Here is an 18,462-nt window from a genome sequence, read left to right on the forward strand (position 1 = left end):
GGAGAAATTCTTCTTCTTCTTTTTTCTTTTATTTAGATATTTTCGTTTTCCAAGCAGATATCTACTCTACTCTGAACTATTTTTTGCCGAACCACTGCTGCCTGGGCGCAGTGATTTCATCACCTCAAAAGCCCTGTTGATTTTTGAAAAACACATCGGAACACATTAGGGCAGCTGGGAGCAGACATGGGTTGCGGTGTGGGGCCGCACCCGGGGACTGCTGTCCGTCTTCGTCAGGGACGCGACAGCGTCAGCGATCTGTTTTCTGCATGTTTTTCCATTGGGTTTATATATTTTTCTGGAGGGGAAACCCTTGTGAGCACAGGGAGAACATGCAAACTCCACACAGAAAGGACCGGGAGATACCCCACCTGGGTACCTGCAAACGCAGGAATAAAACCCAGGACCTTCTTAGTGTGAGGCGACAGTGTTAACCATTACGCCACCATGCCGCACAAAAAATTATACCATGTGGACTCGTCGTTGCTCCCATCTTTAGTGTTACGGATTTATCTGTTCAAAATTCCTCATTATATATAGTGTCTCTGCTATAAGTATGCCATTCACCACCATGATCGCTATGATCGCGAAAATATGAAAACTATGGTGTTAAAAACAACCAGGTAATCGTGGGTTTCTTAATTCTAATAGTGTATTCTACCTGTTTTTTGACTGTTTTGTTTTGATAACGTTATCCTGGCCCCTGTAAAAGTCCAAACCCAACCCCCTCCAATGTATGATAACAGCTGTACGCATGTCTGCCGTCGTACAGGGACAACATGCAGAGAAACAGCAGTGTTCTAGCCCAGGAGAGGGAGGTTTATGATGGGTTTAATGTCATGTTAGATAATTAATATATAAGCTCATAGTTTATGATATTGACATATTTGGTATACTTGCAAATGTCAGTAAAGCAATAAACAACTACAACATTCAATATATATAATTATATATTATTATTATTATTATTATTATTATTATTAGATATAATAATAATAATAACTTTATTTATATAGCACTTTTCATACAAGATGCAGCCCAAAGTGCTTCACATTACATGATAAAATAAATATAAAACAATGAATAATAACAGATACAAAAAAAAGAACATAAAGTAAACCACACAGTCTAAAATCACAAGCAAAGAAAATGGATAAAATCGATGATTAAAAAATAATAAAAAGAGTTACTAATTAAAAGCAATATTAAAAAGGTACGTTTTCAACTGTTGTTTAGTATAATCTGTTTAGTTGGGAAAACCTGATTCTCTATCAAAACGTCTGCCTAGTTTTTAAGATCAAGTGTGGATTGGCTCCTCCTCCTTTGTCTGGTTTCATCAACCTCAAGTCTGCCTCAACCAGGAATACTAGAGGTGCGGCTAGGGGGGACTGTACAATCCCTTTAAAAAAGAAAAGTGCATTTGGCCAGGCCATCTTTTCGTTTAGAGCATCCGACCAATGGTACCTCAACCAATTAGAGAGTCCATTCATTATGAATTGAAAATGGGGGACCCTGATGTAAACAAGACAAAAGTCTTTCTCTGGTCTGCATCCCCTTAACAATTTTGTGTATTGAGCTGTACTGTACCCATTCTGCAATCTGTTCATTAAAATGTTCAATCAATCAATCAATGAATCCACATCATATCACTCATTCAAGTGCAGGGTTAAGTAATGGCTCATTGAAAATCAGCATTGTCAACACTGATGTGTTTGTGTTTTATCTCGCTTATATTCTGTTTGTATTGCTAACCCTTTTTTACATAGGATTTTAGCCTGTACCTTCTGGCAGGGGGACTACCAATGGAAATTAGCCTTTTGGCTAAAATTGGGTGCATTTAGGTTTTTTAAATGTGTATTAATGTACGCTGTCACCCTTGAACAAATAAAGTAAACCAAAACCTAATTGGCCATGACCATAGAAGGATGTGGGGGGGCATCATGACCTATGTGGATGTGGATTGTGATTAAGGATAAGTCAGAACGGCCCTCCAGACCAGCTGGCCCTGTCAAACCAGAGTGACACGCAGAGGGAGTTGTGGGACATTGAGTGGAGAGAGAGATAAAAGGAGAGAGAGACACTTTCTCTCCGATGTCCAACGGGTTCAGACAGAGACAGAATGGTTTAAAATCATCGATTTACTCTTGATGAATATCAGCTCTACCTGTGATTATTAAGAGCAGCAGAGCAGACTGGCGCATGGGGGGAATCATCATCAATCAAAGGTAGGATGTGCTTTGTCAATTATATATATATATATATATATATATATATATATATATATATATAAATGCAGTCCATTTGCAGTGAGAGGAGGAGAGAAAAGCAGAGAATCCCACAGAGAGAGGGGTTGTGAGACAGCAGGTGGAGAGACAGAAAAGGGAGGAACGGAGCAACGTGATAGAGATACAAGCTCTCTTTTATATAATTTTATTATTAATATACCGGTACTCAAATTAGCTAATATATATTTATTTTAATCACACATTTGCATGTTAATTAGAACACCTTTTCCCTCAGTGGATTAAGTAAGTGATAAATAGCTAAATAGTTTCTATCTTTTTCTATTTTAAAACAAATACCATGTACAGTATAGGGTGAAAAATTGGGATTTCTTGCTACTTTTTCACATAAAATACGAATACATCAAAATGGAAATGTAAAAAGATATTTAAACAAGAAATTGGCAAAGTATACCACAAATCCTGCTAGATAAGTTATGAGTTGAAGCCTAAAATGTGTTCATGTCACTCAATACAATATGACAATGAATGTAATCAAATATATAACAAATGAAAAAAAAGTTACATCATTTCTAAATTGTGTTTGTACAAATGTAGACTGCCGATATGAAAACGTTGTTTTGGTTTGTCATTGCAGAGGAACAACGATGAGAAGAACATTATGCAAACTTGAGGCAATGGCTTTGATGCTGATTGGACTTGTTTGCTTGGTTGTCCTTCTGAGGAAAGATGATTTCCATGACGACGTGACCCTCCCGGCCAATAGAAGAGAGGCAACCTCTCAAAGGAGTTCTCCAAAAAATGAGAGCTCCTTTGCGTCCTCATGGCCAATTTGTCAGCAAAACCTGTCTGCAGCCAATGTCTCTGGTTTCTCCACTCTCCCTGGACACATCCAAGACTTCCTCTACTATCGTCATTGTCGCCATTTCCCCATGCTACTAGACGTCCCTGGCAAATGCGGAGGAGCCGACAACTCCGCAGACGTCTTCCTCCTGTTGGTCATCAAGAGCTCCCCCTGGAACTACGAGCGGCGAGAAGTCCTACGAAAAACCTGGGCCGAGGAGAGATTACACAAGAACGTGTGGATCCGGAGGATCTTCATCTCGGGAACGACTGGCACGGGATTCGAGAAGCAGAGACTGAACAGGCTCCTGGAACTGGAGCGCCGTGAGCACGACGACATCCTGCAGTGGGACTTCCATGACTCCTTCTTCAACCTCACCCTGAAGCAGATGCTCTTCCTGGAGTGGATGGAGAGGAACTGTCCCCAGGCCCGTTTCCTCCTCAACGGAGACGATGACATCTTCGCCAACACAGGCAACATGGTGGAGTACCTTCAGGGCCTCAAGGACAATGACGGCAGCAAGCACCTCTTTGCTGGGCACCTGATTCAGTATGTGGGACCTATCCGAGAGTCAGGGAGCAAATACTATATCCCAGTTCAGGTACAAGAGTCCAACTCATACCCCCCTTATTGCGGTGGTGGGGGCTTCCTCCTCTCAGGCTATACAGCCATGCTCATATACAAAATGTCCGAGTCCATCACGATTCTACCCATCGATGACGTCTACATGGGGATGTGTCTGGCTAAGGCGGGACTAGGGCCCGTTTCCCACATGGGTGTCTTGACCGCAGGACTGCATATCCCCTCACACACACAAGACCCCTACGATCCTTGTTATTACAGAGAGATAATATTGGTACATAGGTTCTTGCCGCCTGAGATATACGTCATGTGGCACCGAATACATGACCCTGACCTGAAATGTGGGAGGTCTAAGACTGTGTTTTAGGATTTCTTTTTTTACGGAAGGTATTACTCTCTGATGTTTTTTTTTTATCAAACATAATTGTGCCTTTGCAAAAACGACAGCTTTGCGGATGGTAACGTATCCGGCAGTTTCAAAAGTTCACCCTCTCCAAACTTTTCTGTCCTTCAAAACGGACACAAATCTGGCGAAGACAGACACAGAGTCAACCCTGTCCAACGAACGGATTCTCCTCATTGAGAATGAAATGCAAACAGACGTAGACGAGACAGACACAACTCTTGACCTCAGTCAAACTATGAACCGGCCCATGGGGACATTAACGTGTGTTGTCGGTCCTTACAAATACATTTGATTTGATTTAACCCTAATCTCACCAGCACGACGACACAGGCCAGAGCTGAAGAAGTGCATGGTCGTATCCGTTCACTCTCTGGAAAAGGTTCAAAGTTAGTTGACTTCTACAAGGGAACAAAGGTGAATGGGAAGCAGCCTAAGATTCTATTTATACTAAAGTTTACATGTCTTTTAAAGGAACACGCCAACATTATGGGAAATTACCTCAGCGTCTTCTCCAAGGCCAGACAAGAATATAGATACCAATTTCCTCTCTGTGTGTTCAGTAGAAAGCTATCCGGCTGCAAGCTAGCCTAGCTTAGCACAAACAAATGGAAGCGGATACGGAGTGGCTGGCCTAGGAGTTGGCCAAAAACACCTCTTCTGGACTTTTAAGCTAGGCTAGCTGATCCGTGTCCTCTTCCAGTAATTTGTGCTAAACTAGGCTAGCTTGCAGGCGGATAGCTTTCTGCTGGGCGCACAGAAAGGAAACTGGTATCCATCTTTTTGTCTGACTCTGGAGAAGAGCATTAAGTTTTAACATTTTAATTGGTGGATAGTGCCTATTCCTTTTAACTGTGTGAGAACAATGAGATTTGGATTTGAGATGAATGTATTATACCTACCTTAGTACTGTTCCTTACATGTTATTTATGCAGCAGTTGAGAGCAATCTTTTAATTTGATATTTGAAATAAAGTACTGTTGAAAGGAAACTAGCTCAATGTATATCATTTCATTGCATAACCATCTAGGGAAGGTCAGCTGAGCACATACTTTAATATGCAGTTTTTCACTAATGCAAACATGAAAAATGCTTTACACACACACTTTACGCACCTACATATTTAAAAATGTTTCAAGATGAATAGGTCACCCCAACAGCAGTCGCACTTACGATACTGAACACCGACACTTCACAGAAATGCACTGGTTTCATCATGTATCACGGTTAGGGGTGTAACGGTACACATATTCGTACCGAACCGTACGGGACCTTCAGTTCAGTATGCGCTGTGTACCGAACGAATACAACGAATACGTTAATTTAAAACTCAAAAGCCCCACCCCGTTCCCATAATATAATTTGCGCAAAGGGCCAGATGTTGATCGTTTAGCCCAGGCACACCACTGAGAGATTACCTGTAATTTAGCATAGCCTCATAGTATGGTGAACGCAAACGACCTACCTACCTACTGGAAGACCTGTTTTTTTTCACAATCTAATATTCATTTTACAATCTAATGTATGTTTTTTTTTTTTTTTTTTACAAGTCGATTATTGATTAGAATATAGAACATTGGTTGACAGCCCTACTTACAGTAACTGCACACTACGTCACCCCCGAGTGGAACATGGAAACACTACGTCACCCCGAGTGGAACATGGAAACACTACGTCACCCCCGAGTGGAACATGGAAACACTACGTCACCCCCGAGTGGAACATGGAAACACTACGTCACCCCCGAGTGGAACATGGAAACACTACGTCACCCCCGAGTGGAACATGGAAACACTACGTCACCCCCGAGTGGAACATGGAAACACTACGTCACCCCCGAGTGGAACATGGAAACACTACGTCACCCCGAGTGGAACATGGAAACACTACGTCACCCCCGAGTGGAACATGGAAACACTACGTCACCCCGAGTGGAACATGGAGACACTACGTCACCCCCGAGTGGAACATGGAAACACTACGTCACCCCCGAGTGGAACATGGAAACACTACGTCACCCCCGAGTGGAACATGGAGACACTACGTCACCCCCGAGTGGAACATGGAAACACTACGTCACCCCCGAGTGGAACATGGAAACACTACGTCACCCCCGAGTGGAACATGGAAACACTACGTCACCCCCGAGTGGAACATGGAAACACTACGTCACCCCCGAGTGGAACATGGAAACACTACGTCACCCCCGAGTGGAACATGGAAACACTACGTCACCCCCGAGTGGAACATGGAAACACTACGTCACCCCCGAGTGGAACATGGACACTACGTCACCCCCGAGTGGAACATGGAACACTACGTCACCCCGAGTGGAACATGGAAACACTACGTCACCCCCGAGTGGAACATGGAAAGCCACGTTCTGCAAACTTTCCCCCACTGTACCAAAATGAACCGTGAACCGTGACTTCAAAACCGAGGTACGTCCTCTGGCTGCATGGCTGCCTCCCTCGCCTCAATATTCATCTCTTACCACCTCTCCATAGAAGGCAAAGTTGCTTCAGTAACATTTTATTCATCCCTTCCCTCCTTCCCTCCACGAAATACTGAAAAATAACTGAAAGAAAGTACTTGAAAAAATATATTTTTAAATCAGTTTCCTTCCTTTCCTTCCTTTGTTACTAGTTACTCTTTGTTACTAGTTACTCTTTGTTACTAGTAGTTACTCATGGCTACCTCCTGGTGCTCCTTTTCTGAGTAATTTATTTTCTTGCCATTGTGCTGCAGGCATGATTCAAATGAATCCTGTTTAATTACTTTGTGATGTTTCACAACTCAGATAACCTTCAGCTTCTATCTTAAGTCATTATTAATTAATTTAATTGTACAATATATTATTATTATTTATGGTATGGGATTATGTCCAATAAAAAGATGACATGGCTTTGTTTAGAAAGTTTGGTGTGCTGAGGCGGTCAGGTGGCGTAGCGGAGATTGCGTTCGTCACCAACACCGGAGACGCTGGATTCGCCTGTTTGAATCCAGCTCACAGCTCCGGGGTTGTCACCAGCTTGGCTGGCCGTTCACACTAATACAATTGGCAGTATTAGAGGGTGGGAAAGCTGGCGTGGTGGGTCCGGGTCGTTGTAAACATCGACTCCTACAGTTCGGTCGGGGCGCCTGCTCAGCGTGGATAGGATCTAAGGGGGGTAGTGTAATCCTTCCACACGTTACACCCTCTCAGTGAGAGTCCGCGCTGCCAGGTGAAAAGAAGCGGTTGATTGGCTGGACGTGTGTCGGAGGAAGCACGTGATAGCCTCCACTCTCCCAGACCAACTGTGGGGGGTAAGTGCGCAGCGACCAGGAAGGAGATTGGGAATTGGCATAACGACTAACATTGGATTGGAGGAAAAAGGAGGGGGGAAAAGATCAATAAAAAAAAAAAAAGTTTGGTGTGCTTGACAAAGTAGTGTGAAAGCTAACCAAACCAAATGAAAAATGCAAAAATGTTGCAACTTCACCCCTAAATCGCTCAGAGTCTACCGAACTATAGGTGTGAAAGCGACCTGTACATTGTGTGAGAACAAGGATAGTACTTACAATGATGCTAGATTGGAACTTTGGAGCCGGTCTAACCTGTTCAAATGCTCTTGAGACTTATGCTTACAGGAACATGCCAACTTTGGGGAATACTAGCTTATTTGCCATCTACCCTGGAGTTAGACAAGCAGATACATACCCTTTTCTTCTCTGTGCATGCACTAGGCTTAGGGAACAGCCGCACCATTAGCCTAGCTTAGCGTCATTCACTGGAAGTAGGTGTGCCAGTGTAGCCTAGTTCCCAACAGTCACGAAATACACTCCAAATACAACTCCAAAACGTTCCTGTAAACATGTTGTGACCTGTGTATTTACCACGTGGAGAAATACATTTAAAAAAGAATTCTACATTTTCGCGATGCAGTGATTTCATCACCTCAAAAGCCCTGTTGCTTTTTGAAAAAAATAGTTCAGAGTATATATCTGCTTAGAAAACGAAAATGTTTATTTAAAAAAAAAAAACGATCTGTAGGAGTCGCTGTTTTACAACGACCAGGACCCACCCTCGCCGGCTTTCCCACCCGCTAACACTGCCAATTGTCTTAGTATGGACGGTCGGCCAAGCCGGAAGCACCACAGCTGGATTCGAACCCACTGTCTCTGTGGTGGTAGACAGTCGCTTAGTCCGCTGCGCTACCCGGCTGCGCTACAACATGTCTCTTACTCGTAGACGGGGACCAGACCAGATGTTAATATTAGGTATGTGGTAGTAAATATTATATGTTACATAATTTGTACAGCTTACTGGTGGGCATGTTCATAGCTCTGTTTAAATACATATTCTCTGTACAGCCTTGACTAGTTAATATTAGGGATGTCCGATATTATCGGCGTACCGATATTGGCATAAAACTGTGATATCGGAAAATATCGTTTTTTTCTTTTTACATTTATTTAACCTTTATTTACCCAGGCAAGCAAGTAAGAACAAATTATTATTTTATTTATTGTCAAAGTATGCATAATGTTGTGTTAATTACACGACAAGAGATATGTAATGTTAATGACCTGACATTATTAAAGGGGACATGTACTATAAATGTCATTTTTCAGTCTCTAGCATTGTATTATAGTAATAGGAGTTAGAATCAATGTGTTTTAGTGTCTAAATACCATATTGGCGGATTGCTCTGATTCAGCTCAGATAATTTCCTTCTCCAGTAAATTAGGCCATCCTGATTTGAAGGCCTGAATGACGTTACTCAGGCTCTGGGTAGCAGACAGTGATGTGATTGGCTCTGTGGTTGTAGCTAATGCCCGCCCACAATCTACATAGACTGACTGTACACAGCGAGTGGAAACCACTTCCTCATACTCTGCGTGCACTCTGGAGAGAGAGAGAGAGAGAGAGAGAGCATTCAGGAGCACTTGGGGGGGGGGGGGGGGGGGGGGGGCCTGCCGCGCCACACACACCTCCGAACGGGAGAGTGATAGAAAGAAGAAAAGGAAGAGAGAGGGAGGAAGGGAGGGCCCCCCCCACAAGCTGCCGCGAGAGGCAGAGAAAAAAAGAATGTACAGATGTCTTCAATACACTCACAGGAATTGTGTAAAGTTGCCCAAATAGTGCTAGGAATAGCAGTACATGTCCCCTTTAAGTTTTTTGGGGGGGAAACCCTGCATATATCGGTATCGGTTGATATCGGTATCGGAAATTAAGAGTTGGACAATATCGGTGTATCGGTATCGGTAAAAAAGCCAATATCGAGCATCCCTAGTTAATATAGTTAACTAGTATACAGCTCAAACACTAGGGCGACAGTCTTAACAGTCTTGAAACAACGGCCAAGGCCCAGGACGAGTCTAGTTTTTACCCAAACGGTGCATGCTTCCGCGTTCGCGTTTAGCGCTCTGATTGGCCACTGCTGTTTCTGGTCGCACCAATCATGTGACGGCAAGTTCTTCGCCGGTTAAGCTTAGGCACTCTTTCAAAATTGGTTAAGGTTAGAGTTTGTCGGGCGGCTACGTGGCGCAGTCGGCAAGGCGCTCGCAACGAATGCTGGAGACTGGGCTCGAACAGGACGCCTCCTGTTCGAGCCCCGCTCTCCACATTGCTTTCAGTTTAGCTGGTCGTCCACAGTAATACACATTGGCCGTATTACGGGGAGGGAAACTGAAGGGTGGGGATCGGGCGTTGTGGACAGCGACTCCTACAGGTCGGTTGGTGCGCCTGCGCAATAGAATCAAGAAGCGACGGGGGCGGGGCCCCTCCAAAGCCCAGTCCCCCGACGCTGAAAGATCGAGCCGTGCAGGTGAAAAAATGCGACGGCTGTTACCTCGAGTATCGGAGGGGACTCGTGCTATGTATGACTTAGTCCACATTGCAGCCGGCTTGTGGGAGGCAAGAAACAACGTTCGAAGACAGGGGAGGGTTGAATTGGACGATATGAAATTGGGATGGGAGAAAAAATTGAAAATGGGAGAAAAAGTGGATAAAAAAACTCTAACCTTAACCAACTTCGAAAGAGTCGCCTAAGCTTAACCAGTGATAAACTAGGCGTTAGGTAGTTTGCAGGCTGTTAGAGCCGGAAATGGGCGCGTCATGCGATTGGGCGCACATGTCACATGACCAGAAACGTCAGTGGCCAATCAGATTCGCAAAACGCATGCACCGTTTGGGTAAAAACTAGACGCGCCCAGGACAGCTTGACTAGATATGACACGTCCAAGAAAAATCACATCTTGTTCTTTTTCTTGTCGTCTTCATATCAATGTTGTGACAAATACGACAAAACCCCTAATCTCATCTTTGTTTACCTTTCTTGTCATATCTGTTATTAACACTTTGATCGCCAGGGTTAAATTCATAATTTACCATCCCTCGCCAGCCCTATTTAACATGGAGAAGTTCCTCTTCTTTGCAGGGCTATAACTTTTTAAATTGTATTGCTAAATTGACATTACTATGGCCCATTCAACGTCCTATATCTATTGTTCAGGGTGTAGCAACGTTATACTTTTTCATTCACATATTCATACTAAAATACGGTCTAAAGTATAAGTATGTTTTTATCGTTTTCTGCAGCTTTCTCCAGAACTTGATTTATAGCCCTAAATGCATTATATTGATGATCAAATACAGTTTGGTAGGAATCTGTGCGAGATAAAAAATTTCAAATGGACGTTCTTCTATTAGTTGCTACGTATGATCTGACGTTGCACCTGATGTTTGTATTTTTTCGTACTGTACTGTTCCGTCGTGTATTTTTTAGGTGGTGTATTTCTGTACTGTACTGTTCCGTTGTGTCTTTTATGTGGTGTATTGTCGCAGCTACCACCTGCACCGTGTATGAATTCCATGTGTGGCAATAAAAGGAACTTGAACTTGGCTCCTTTAAAATATTCCACAACAGTTACAACAACATGTCTCTTACTCGTAGACGGGGACAAGACCAGACGTGGCGTTGGCTTTGCTCTCCCAGCGTCGGTCCTTCTTCAGACCGTCCTCTGTACCCGCTTTCACCTTGGCAGCAATCCTCCAGAGAGCCAGGCCGTACAAGCCAGTGTCTGAGAAGAGATGGGACAATTTACTACAACTTGTTTTTTCTTTTTCTTTTTTTTAATTTTTATTATTAACCTTCGCTGAGCAGATGCTCTTTTTCAGGAACGCCCTGCTTCACATTCACACAGTTCCATTCACACCTGGGAGCTGCCCAGTACAACCACAGTCTGCCACCGTTGGCCACTGAGCAACTCCACTGGAGCAGTTGGGGGGTTAAGTGCCTTGCTCAAGGACACTTCAGCGGTTGGTGTTAAGGGGATAGGAGAGAGTTACCAATTCACTTCCCCAGCCCAGATTTCTTTTCCTGCCGGTTCGGGGGATCGAACCAGCGACCTTCCAGTCACAAACCCGCTTCTCTAACCATTAGGCCACCCGCTGCCTATTATGTAGATAATGAATAGACAACGCTACATACAAGTCATTAATTCTATGTAGATAATGGGCGGTTGAGTGGCGTAGCGGAGATTGCGCTCGTCACCAATGCAAGAGGCTGCGGTCTCGACTCCCGGAGTCAGCATTGCCTGCGGCTTGGGCCGATCGTCATACTAACTCGTTTGGCTGAGTTAGCGGGAGGGAAGTCGTGGGTGGTAATCTGGCGTTGTGGACAGCGACGCCTACAGGTCAGGTCTGGGCGCCTGCTCAGCGAAAGGCAGGAAGTGGTGAAGGCAGTGTGACCTCCCACGCGTTACACTTCACCAATGAGAGTCCTCGCTGCCAGGTGAAAAGAGAGCCACTGGCTGTCTCTGCATGTGTCGGAGGAAGCATGTGGTAGACTTCAGGGTTCCCTTGTACCGACCAGTAGGGGGAACATGCGCACAACAATCAGGTAGGGGAGGGGGGGAATTGGCATAACGACTAAATTGAGATGGGGAGAAAAGCATAGAAAATCAGGCGGAGAAAAAAAGAGGATTAAAAAAGAAAATTCTATGTAGATAATGAATAGACAATGATCATACATGTCATCAACTCTATGTAGATATGAATCAATAGACAATGTTCATACAATACTCAACTCTATGTAGATATTTTATACCCAGCTTAACACATTCTGCGCCAAGAGTTAACTCGTTATTGCCTGCCAATCGAATAACGCCAACAACGAGTTAACTCGTTTTTATGATCGTTATTTCTTTTATTTGCTATATCTATTCATAATCCATGGCTGCAGCCTCTGCAGACCCTGGTGAATGTGTCTGAGCTGGCAGCCGGTCAACACCGCCCTCTACTGCCTTGCGGAGCTATTGCACTCCATCTGAAACGGTCTGGTGTGTTTTCTGAGCCGATCTGAGCCGTGGGGGCGGGGTTTAAATACTCAGGCGCTTACAACGATGGCATGGAACACTAACCCCGCCCGCCCGTTCATGTGTAACGCTCGGTAATGTCGGGGACAGGATCGCTGTGGATAACTGGAATGGCGATAAAATAATTGGATTATCTTTTTTGTATTACATCAGAGACCAGTTAAGGACTCTATATATCCAATATTGCGTTGATCTGATATTTATTTCTTCCGCGATCGAAGCTGTGTGTGTGGACTCTGTCTGTGCTGTGTACTGTTGGTGGCAGCACAGTAATTTCCTGGAATTACTCAGAATCACTCAAACTATACTCATATTCAAAACGGAAATGTATGGATGAAAAAACTGTTTTTTGCATGTTGACCAGAAGCAACTCACTGACAGTCGACGGCGTTATTAGATCCATAGCTATAATATAAAATATAGTTTTAGGACTCGCAAGTTTGGCATTCTAAAACTATATCCATTGAATAACGCACTGGGGCTGAAAGCCATCAGCGCCCCCTGTTGCTGGCGTCCAATGTGTTAATCACCTGTACATTGTATATTACATTTGCACTCTGGTTGGATGCCAAACATCTTTTTGTTGTACTGTACTTGTGCTGTATGATGACAATACATTTTAATCTAATTGTATATTCTAATGCAATTGATCGATAAACATAACCTCATTATCACAAAATACCCCTGTGCCGTTACTCAGCTCTTTGTTATCGTAGCCCTCACTGATGCAAAGTAGTGTATCTGTGACGAGGTAAATGGCTGCATTTATATAGCAGCTTTTATCCAAAGCGCTTTACAATTCTGTTCCTCACATTTTTACCCGTTCACTCACACATTCACACACCGACGGCGGAGGCGACCGTGCGAGGTGCCGACCTGCTCATCGGGAGCAGTTAGGGAGTTAAGTGTCTTGCTCAGGGACACTTCGACATGCTTCCCCGGGAGGAGCGGGAATCGAACCAGGAACCTCCGGATTTCCAGACTACTGATCTACCCCCCCGAGCCACTGTCGCCCCCAGGTACAGACGGTGAGGAGGTACAGAGGTTGGCAGTGGAGGAGCTCTCCGACCCTCACCTTTCTGCAGCAGGACATAGTGAGACCCTTTGGAGGTAGAGTGGAGGAGATGTCTGGTTGTCTCAGCAGAATCCAGAACCACGGCCGATCCCATCTGGATCCCCGTCTTCCCCGAGAGGATCAGCACCTGGGTCTGAGCACAGGACATGAGACGCATCACACTGGGCTGGTTCCATTTCTGTTAAGACACACCGACAAGAGGATTCTACTGCATATACTATATATATATACTGTATATACAGTCAGTTGTAATGTAGAAACTGTTGTAATTCCTACACCGTTCACTTAATTTGGATGTAAATACCCTCAAATGAAAGCTGAAAGTCTTCACTTAAAGCACACTTTAATTCATTTCATTTCAAGTGCTGATGGTATATATGTAACGGTTGTGACATCGTCACCTCAAACTTTGATGCCCCGAGGGAGTTTCGAACACGCCGCGGGCAACAGCACAGACCTCTATACCAAGAGGTGAACTCACTGCTTTGTAACGTGTCCGTGTCTTTTAACCCTTTCACTGCTGCACTACCAAACGGTTAACCCTTTCACTGCGACAACACACAGAAGGTTAACCCTTTCACTGCCACACAACAGCAGGTTAACCCGTCGGTAGTGTGATATTAAAGGGTTAACCTTCTGTAGTGTGGCAGTGAAAGGGTTAAGGGTGAGAGTGAGTTTAACCCATAGCCCCGCTACTCGCTCCAGTCACTTCACAACATCTGAAGTCCATCGTGACTGCGCTTCGTGGTACCATCTGTTACACTCACTGTACATCAGTGTGGAACTGTACGGCTGTAACGTTATATGTTATTTCGCCCGTGGAGGCTGCTGAAGCGCCAGCGGGGCGACGCGGTGGTTTGTCCCCGGCTTCCGTGCGCCGCTGCTGCGTCAAGCCGGCAGCGGCGCACGGAAGCCGGGGACAAACCACTGCGTCGCCCCGCTGGCGCTTCAGCAGCCTCCACGGGCGAAATAACATATAACGTTACAGCGTACAGTTCCACACTGATGTACAGTGACACCCAGCAGAGTTTCTAGTTACAGTAGTGACGCGTGAATCGATAGTCCTAACAGTGTTTATTATTAAGAGTCAGATAGTCCGCACAGTGTTTATAGTCCTAACAGTGTTTATTAGTAAGAGTCAGATAGTCCTAACAGTGTTTATTATTAAGAGTCAGATAGTCCTAACAGTGTTTATTATTAAGAGTCCTAACAGTTTTTATTATTAATTAACGTCATAAACCACATATCCATTGTAGAAGCCCTTCAATGACGGCGCTCTCATATTTTGCGAATGCATAAACTATATCTTAAATTATGGCTATGTGTCTAATATGGCTGTCGCTTATCAATGACTTCGCGACAGCCATATTAGACACATAGCCATAATTTAAGATATAGTTTATGCATTCGCAAATATGAGAGCTCTGTCATTGAAGTGGGTGGTGGCAGCGTTATAGATAGGAGGTGTACTGTATGTCAAATGTCGGTCATGTGGTGGAAGAGTTTAGCACAGTCACACAACAGAACACCAGTGTTTCTAGTAGATATGTTAATTAATATAAATAAACACCTCTGTCTGAACTGGTTCGACGACCAAATGATCCCAGCTCACTCTCTGCGCGTCTGCCGCGTCTCTCAGCAGATAAGGACGTGTGCTAGGGCGGTCACGTGGCCGTGTGGCCAATCAGAGAAACGCTGAACGAAAAGCTGAACACAAGTTGGTTGCCTTTAATATTCACGCATCCGGGTCACCTTAAACTTCGATGCCCCGGGGGAGTTTCGAACCTGCAGGCTACAGCACAGACCTCTATACCAAGAGGTGAACTCACTGCTTTGTAACTTGTCTATGTGTCTTAAGGGTGAGAGTGAGTTTAACCCATAGCGCCGCTACTTGCCCCAGTCACTTCACAACATCTGAAGTCCATCGTGACTGCGCTTCGCGGTACCATCCGTTACACTCACCCTCCTTAAACTCACTCCAATCCACCCAAGGCATCCGGGTCACGGCACCAATGTTGTGGTTGTCACCTTAAACTTCGATGCCCCGAGGGAGTTTCGAACCCGGGTCTCCCACGCCGCGGGCAACAGCACAGACCTCTATACCAAGAGGTGAACTCACTGCTTTGTAACGTGTCTGTGTCTTTTAACCCTTTCACTGCTGCACTACCAAACGGTTAACCCTTTCACTGCGACAACACACAGAAGGTTAACCCTTTCACTGCCACACAACAGCAGGTTAACCCGTCGGTAGTGTGATATTAAAGGGTTCACCTTCTGTAGTGTGGCAGTGAAAGGGTTAAGGGTGAGAGTGAGTTTAACCCATAGCCCCGCTACTCGCCCCAGTCACTTCACAACATCGGAAGTCCATCGTGACTGCGCTTCGTGGTACCATCTGTTACACTCACCCCCCTTAAACTCACTCCACTCCACCCAAGGCATCCGGGTCACCTTAAACTTCGATGCCCCGGGGGAGTTTCGAACCTGCGGGCTACAGCACAGACCTCTATACCAAGAGGTGAACTCACTGCTTTGTAACTTGTCTATGTGTCTTAAGGGTGAGAGTGAGTTTAACCCATAGCGCCGCTACTTGCCCCAGTCACTTCACAACATTTGAAGTCCATCGTGACTGCGCTTCGCGGTACCATCCGTTACACTCACCCTCCTTAAACTCACTCCAATCCACCCAAGGCATCCGGGTCACGGCACCAATGTTGTGGTTGTCACCTTAAACTTCGATGCCCCGAGGGAGTTTCGAACCCGGGTCTCCCACGCCACGGGCAACAGCACAGACCTCTATACCAAGAGGTGAATTCACTGCTTTGCAACGTGTCTATGAGTCTTTTAAGGGTGAGAGTGAGTTTAACCCATAGCCCCGCTACTCGCCCCAGTCACTTCACAACATCTGAAGTCCATTGTGACTGCGCTTCGCGGTACCATCCGTTACATATATATATATATTTTTTTTTTTTTATCCACTTTTTCTCCCATTTTCAATTTTTTCTCCCATCCCAATTTTCATATCATCCAATTCAACCCTCCCCTGTCTCGAACGCTGTTTCATGCCTCCCACAAGCCGGCTGCAATGTGGACTAAGTCATACATAGCACAAGTCCCCTCCGATACTCAAGGTAACAGCAGTCGCATCTTTTCACCTGCGCGGCTCGATCTTTCAGCGTCAGGGGTCTGGGCTTTGGAGGGACGCCGCCCCCGTCGCTTCCTGATTCTACTGCACAGGCGCACCAACCGACCTGTAGGAGTCGCTGTCCACAACGCTCGATCCCCACCAATCAGGGCCCTTTCTCACTCACCCTATTCGTTTCTATTTCGTTCCGTTCTGGCCTGTTCCGAGATCTGATGCGAACTCCCCCCCCCCCTCTCCCCCCTCTAGTTTGCGTACACACTGCAGTCTTGTTTCGTTCCGGGTTCTGTTTACGGTTTGCCTTTTGAGCGTTTTGAGCGGATAGTTTAGTCTCAAAAAAGATCGGTGACTTTTGTTAGCTACATTGTTAGCTGCATGCTAACGTGAATGGAAGATGCCATTATAACAGTATAGCATTGTGGCTAGAAGCTAACGTTAGCTCACGCTAGTTAGCCAGCACCAAACTGATGATATCAGGAGCCATCAGTAGCTAGATAACATTAGAGACAACACCGTGTGTATTAAACAACGGTGAATAGATGACTGGGCCATTTGTTTAATGCTTGTTAAGATTGAAAGAGGAGCTCTGAGCTAACAGGGTCTGATAGCTAACGTTAGCCAGCTGCTCATGCAATCGCTGAATCGGTAATGCTAGCAGAATGAATGGATGTAAACTTTATTTAACATATTGCATATGGGTACAATACAATACGGCTCAATACAAACAATTGTTAAGGGAATGCAGACTGTTGTAGCTTGGACTGGGGTCCTTATAACAATAACTTCATGTTTTGTGTGTGGTGTTATCTGCCCAAAATTCAAGCAAGCATGACAGTAACGACGTTGTGTGTGTCACGCCCCCCGCACCCGCACGGCGCGATTCCGAGACCACCTAATCCAACTGATCCCGTTCAGCGGGGGGTGAAACGAATCAGCGCCGTTTCGCATCGCAAAAGGGGTGAGTGAGAACACTCCCCCCCGTTCTCCGGGGCGGTGATTCGATCTCCAAACGTGAGTGAGAAAGGGCCCTCAGTTTCCCTCCCCCTAATACTGCCAATGTGTATTAGTGCGGATGACCAGCTAAACTGAAAGCAATGTGGAGCGCTGGGCTCGAACAGGGAGGCGAACCTGTTAGAGCCCAGTCTCCAGTATTCGTGGTGAGCGCCTTGCCCACTGCACCACGTAGCCGCCTTATTTATAATTTTTTTAAGATTTTCTTTAGGGCATTTCTACTTCATTAGATAGGACAGTGAGTGACAGGAAGTCAGGGGTAGAGAGAAGGGGGATGACATATGCAACAAGGATCTTGGGCCGGATTCAAACCCACGACGTTGCGATTACATGGTACACACCCTAGCGCAGTGAGTCACCAGGACGGGCTCTACCAATCAGATCATCTTCAAGGACAGAAGACGTATTTGGGGGGGGGGGGGGGGGTGAATGGATCTGCATCATCTCAGGGTCTTACCTCCAGGGGACCAGGAGCCACCAGAACCACCTCGCTGACTCCGTCCCCGTCCAGGTCCGGGACCGTCAGGACGGGCAGGGTGCAGCTCAGTCCAGGAGGCTGAGGCCACCGCCACTGGACCACACCTACAGAACACACACACAATAACACACAGTCACCTTTATGGACCAGTACAGAACACACACACACAGTCACCTTTATGGACCAGTACAGAACACACACACAATAACACACAGTCACCTTTATGGACCAGTACAGAACACACACACAATAACACACAGTCACCTTTATGGACCAGTACAGAACACACACACAATAACACACAGTCACCTTTATGGACCAGTACA

The 18,462-nt window shown here is 45.3% G+C and overlaps 2 protein-coding genes across 2 annotated transcripts in view; one reads left to right on the top strand and one right to left on the bottom strand.

Annotated features, from left to right (window-relative positions):
• fam234a (family with sequence similarity 234 member A) overlaps positions 1-18,462 on the bottom strand; it is a 51,322-nt gene that overhangs the window by 17,799 nt on the left and 15,061 nt on the right. Inside the window, exons 5-7 of the mRNA XM_084323874.1 lie at positions 18,116-18,240; positions 13,509-13,641; positions 11,005-11,137 (exon numbers count right to left, since the gene is read on the bottom strand). Of these exons, the coding sequence (XP_084180000.1) occupies positions 11,005-11,137; positions 13,509-13,641; positions 18,116-18,240 (391 nt within the window). The remainder of the gene's footprint in view (positions 1-11,004; positions 11,138-13,508; positions 13,642-18,115; positions 18,241-18,462) is intronic.
• On the top strand, positions 2,921-4,036 carry LOC311234982 (N-acetyllactosaminide beta-1,3-N-acetylglucosaminyltransferase 3-like; the record flags this gene model as incomplete). The annotated part of the gene is made up of 1 exon (XM_084322293.1): positions 2,921-4,036. The coding sequence occupies one exon, from the start codon at positions 2,921-2,923 to the stop codon at positions 4,034-4,036; it is 1,116 nt and encodes a 371-aa protein (XP_084178419.1).

Source organism: Notolepis coatsorum, assembly GCF_963971535.1.
Source record: "Notolepis coatsorum genome assembly, chromosome: 10".
NCBI lineage: Eukaryota > Metazoa > Chordata > Actinopteri > Aulopiformes > Paralepididae > Notolepis > Notolepis coatsorum.